This window comes from Dinoponera quadriceps, unplaced genomic scaffold (assembly GCF_001313825.1).
Source record: "Dinoponera quadriceps isolate SergipeBrazil2010 unplaced genomic scaffold, ASM131382v1 scaffold3807, whole genome shotgun sequence".
Classification (NCBI taxonomy): Eukaryota; Metazoa; Arthropoda; class Insecta; order Hymenoptera; family Formicidae; genus Dinoponera; species Dinoponera quadriceps.
Window position 1 is genome coordinate 301,080 of NW_014557804.1, and position 4,406 is coordinate 305,485.

The window sequence follows — 4,406 nt, forward strand, 5'->3', positions numbered from 1 at the left end:
CCCCCCCCCGATGGCGCGCCCTTTTATCCGTCTGTGATGGCGAGCGCAATCGACGAGCGGTTAAAAGATCGGCGGTTGATTCGCAGGCAGATTTGCAGTAGGACAGAACATCGCTCGCACGTGGACGACCAGGCCTCCGGGGCTTTACGACGGCGAGCCGAATTGGCGACGGCAAATTTCTAGCTGGTTCAACGAGGTGCAGTACTACCACACAGGTTACAGCAAAGCCACTGGGCACTACACGCAGGTGCGTAAATTAGAGAAAAAACCGACGCACGCGCGCGTGTATGTGGGTAGGACGTAAATTTTGTAGAAAAGGATCAGCATTTTTTGTCGGCAAAAATTATTCTCAATTATAGCATCCCCTTAAAGTACAACAAACATAATCGGATCGTAGGATATTACTTCATCATACAATTCTCTCTCGTAACGTCTCAATTATATCATGAACTCGACGCGAGAACGAATACGGTTCGCTGATGAAGGATAAATAAGGAAATGAATACGTTATGAAAAAATTTATATTAATCTCATGCAATAGCGGTAGGTCGATGCCATTAACTGTTCTTCTGGACGGCATATAAGCACGCTATAAGTGCTTTTACGTCGTCCATTAAGAATCGTTTTGTGTTACGTTGAAAGATAAATCGACTATTTATACGTGATCTTGATCTGCGATCCGATTGATTATTCAACGATCGTTGATTCGCTGCATCGGATTACTATAAAATGCGTGCCCAAGCTGTAAAATAAAATGAACTCGCCAGCTTATCGCGCCGATTATCTGATCTTTTCAGAAATACGAAAAGGTCATCAACGTAAATATCGCTCGAAAATGAGGGTTAACCTTTCGTTCGCGCGCACGCAATTTCGAGTCATTCGGTGTGACGAATGTCGAGGAGAGATCGATTTTGTTCGTAGGTCAGTGCCGAAAATGAAGCCTGCAAAACTTGCAATTTATCGGCGTTATCGGTCTCCGAACTGCAGCTGACACTTGTTAACTCGTTGTCGCTCGGTGTTGTTGTCGTTGTTCGAATGAATTTTCATGAGATCGACACGCGCTGAAGAATATCTTTTTGAGGCTGGTCGAGCGGAAAATAATGTTCGCTCCGCGAGCGACTTGTCAATTCGTCGAAAACGCGCAAGGTAAAAGCAACGTTGGAGAGTAAAATCTTACTTGTAACGCTGTTGCTGTTACTTCTCGATAACGATTCAATTCAATAACAATTTTATTGTTAGTGTAATACTAACAATAACACAATGTGTATATTTATATTTAACAGCGACTAATATAATTATTAATTTTTATCAATAGGAAAACGAAAAAATGTCTTTTTATGCGTCTTTTTAATCTTGGTGAAGAAAATCATGGAAATCGTATCGATCCATTATTTCTTGAATAATGATAACGGTAACTAAATATTTTCGAAGTGGGCAACAACAGTGATAACAACCCAGTCAACATCGAGCAGCAATTACATTATATCTATGTTATAATTTCACATTCAACAATGTAATGTTATATAACATTGAGTTATATAACGCTCAAGGATTTTCAACGGGTTCTCATCGCAGCAAATTCTTCGAGGATTTGACATAAAATATTATTTAACTAATGTAACATTTCCTCTCACTAAATTACTTGCACCCTTTGCGATTGCTCACAGCTATAAAAAAATTATCAGCGCTATCGCGACGCTTTCTCTTTGGAGTGAAATCTCTTGGACCGGTGAAAGAAACCGTCCTACGCTATCATATAAAGACAGAAAACAGCCCGCTTTCCCGGTATTTAGAGCTTTAAGGATCTCAAGACTCCTTTGAGCCGAACCGCGTTTGTCCCCGGGCGTATTCCAAGAAAATTCCAAGCGTAATCGGTTCTACCTTTCCGCGAAATGGACCCTTTTCAAGTTCGTGCGAGCAATTCTTTAAGAAACGAAAAACATTCAGAATTAATTTCAGCTGGTGTGGGGCGACACTTTTCTGCTGGGATGCGGATACTCATTCTACTACGACCCGGCTCGCGGATACACCAAGAATTATGTATGCAACTACGGGCCGAGGTAAGAATTCTATTTCGGTTCTGTTCTCTTTTTCTCTCTCCTTCTCTCTTACCGTTTCGTCGGCATTCGGGTATGGAAATACGAGCGATCCCGTCGAAAGGGAGTATATTGCTGGAACTAGATTTTTATTCGCGGAAGGGAAATACTTCTCTCCCTCCGGCGGGCTTCTTATAATTCCAGGACAGTTTCCTTTTATGAATACGGATGACGCGCCGCTCCTTACGTATCGAAAATGTAACCGCGCTCCTCCGCTGCACTTCCACATGCACACCATAAAAAGTTTCAATAAAGGGGGGGAAAACTGAAATATTTTCCCGCAAAAGAGAGAGACTGACGCGGTGGGAATTTTTCAGGTGCGCGATCTTCGCTCGCACGGTGACGTATTAATTTTCAGTGATGTGCAATTGATACTTTCGTGTGCACGACGCTTTTCGTAAAGTAGTTGTCTCGTGAAATAAATTTCTCAGAAAGTAACTCGCTATAACTTAAATACTACATATCGATCGAAATATTATGTAACTGTTCGCGCAATTAAAAAGAGATTGGAACTTGAGATATTTGTAATTAAAGTTGACGCTTTTAAGGTCTCTTTATACCACACTGTATCTTATTTTTCAATTTCAACTTGTAAACTACATTTAGAATTTTAATATAAAAAATTACAGTGGTATCAAGAGAATATTCTAATTTTAAACGTCGTTTTGTAAATGACTGTTGACAATTTTTGTTTAACTATAAGACTACTTGTATGTGTGCTTTTACGTAATATAGACAATCTCCACCAAAAATTTGCACCAATTGTAATAAAAAGAAATTAATTCATTAGAATCAGTTTGATTTTAACCGCGCCTTTTCTCCTAACAATTGTTAACAAAATGGTAATATGATACATTTAAAATACATATTGTTATCTATGTAAATTAATTTTGCTTTCTATCGTATGACTAAACTTTTTGATAGTATTGCCGCGAAACAACTATATGCAGTGTTCTTGCTTGCTCAGTGAAATTCACAAATTAAAAATTAAAAATTCACGAATGAAAAATATCCGGAAGACGCTCTTACATTGTTACAAATTATATTTCAGCGGAAACGTGCTCGGCTATCAACCTTACAAATCGGGCCAGCCAGCGTGTGGCAGTTATGGAATGTCCTACAGCAACAGATACGCCGGATTATGCTGTAAGTATCGTAATTAGTTTCGTAATATTGGATCAGTTAAGAAGTTTGGGCTTCACAACCATGAGCTGGTTATCTTCTACAATAGAGATACACAAGACGTTACTTTGTTTCTTCTCTGGAGAGGCTTTAAGAGTTTTTGGAAAAACTAAAGATATTTAATAATCGTCAACATTTACACTACTAAAATCTGTTGTATTCCTATTGCGCCTTTTGGAAATAATTGATTTTTTAAATCCGTATAACGTGTCTTATCGAATTATTTCTCTCTTTTAAAGATGTTTTCTGTATATACGTAAAAAATCATTTTTATACAGATTCGGTGTTTCGGTGAAAAATGTTTTCTTTTAAATCACAATGCGTTGCAACGCTGTTGCAACCCGCGATAAGAGATAACATTTCTCTCGAAGATTCGGGTGTGAAATCAAACAAACTTCTATTTGCGCCTAAGTAACGCCCGCCGCGATTTCATTTCCTTTGCGGACGGAGAGAGCGTGGCGAGACAGAGATATCACACTGTGGAGAAATTTCTTTCTCATTTGAATAATTTCTCTTCTCCAGTTTCACGCTCGCTTTTTCGGCCGCCGTCTGCTCCTGTATGTATATTAATGAACATTATGTGATTACAGCGCGTGGAAGTTATTATCACCTGGGAGCGTTGTGTGTGTACGGCTAGCGCCGTTACACGGCGCGGCTATTCGCGAAGAACACCGCCGGGTTCGGACGCAGAGAACCCACCCCGGGCTTGTCCGTCGTTTCTTTCTCGGTGCTGCTGGGGGATACGTCGTCCGTCAAATCATGACGTCGCACCCACGCTCACCTCGTAAATCGGGTGTTGTGTGTGAAATGCGCGGGGATTTTTATAAGTTCGTTTACGACCAACTGCTGCGCAGGAGGGAAACAGAAAGAGTAGGATGAAGAACAAGGGGAGGGTTTCCGGGACGAAGATGGGGAAGCGGTCTTCCTTATCTGTTTGTTCTAGTTCAATCCGTCTAGTCTATTCATAATTGATAGAAATTAGCAATTAAGAGAGAGCGTAACAGTTAGTTTCGAGCTCATGCTCCCGTCGGGAGCGAAGGTAGATAGATCGCTCCAAACTAGCTTAACGTAAGTGTTAAACATTATGATATCAGCAATGTATCGACAGCAGCGGATATTCGATATAAA

At 40.4% G+C, this 4,406-nt stretch overlaps 1 protein-coding gene across 1 annotated transcript in view; it reads left to right on the plus strand.

Annotated features, from left to right (window-relative positions):
* The window catches only part of LOC106749456 (venom allergen 5-like), a 13,811-nt gene extending 9,829 nt beyond the window's left edge, over nucleotides 1-3,982 (plus strand). Inside the window, exons 4-7 of the mRNA XM_014628902.1 lie at nucleotides 87-247; nucleotides 1,960-2,060; nucleotides 3,148-3,242; nucleotides 3,869-3,982. Of these exons, the coding sequence (XP_014484388.1) occupies nucleotides 87-247; nucleotides 1,960-2,060; nucleotides 3,148-3,242; nucleotides 3,869-3,915 (404 nt within the window). The 3' untranslated portion in view covers nucleotides 3,916-3,982. The remainder of the gene's footprint in view (nucleotides 1-86; nucleotides 248-1,959; nucleotides 2,061-3,147; nucleotides 3,243-3,868) is intronic.
* The last annotated feature ends 424 nt before the right edge of the window (nucleotides 3,983-4,406 follow it).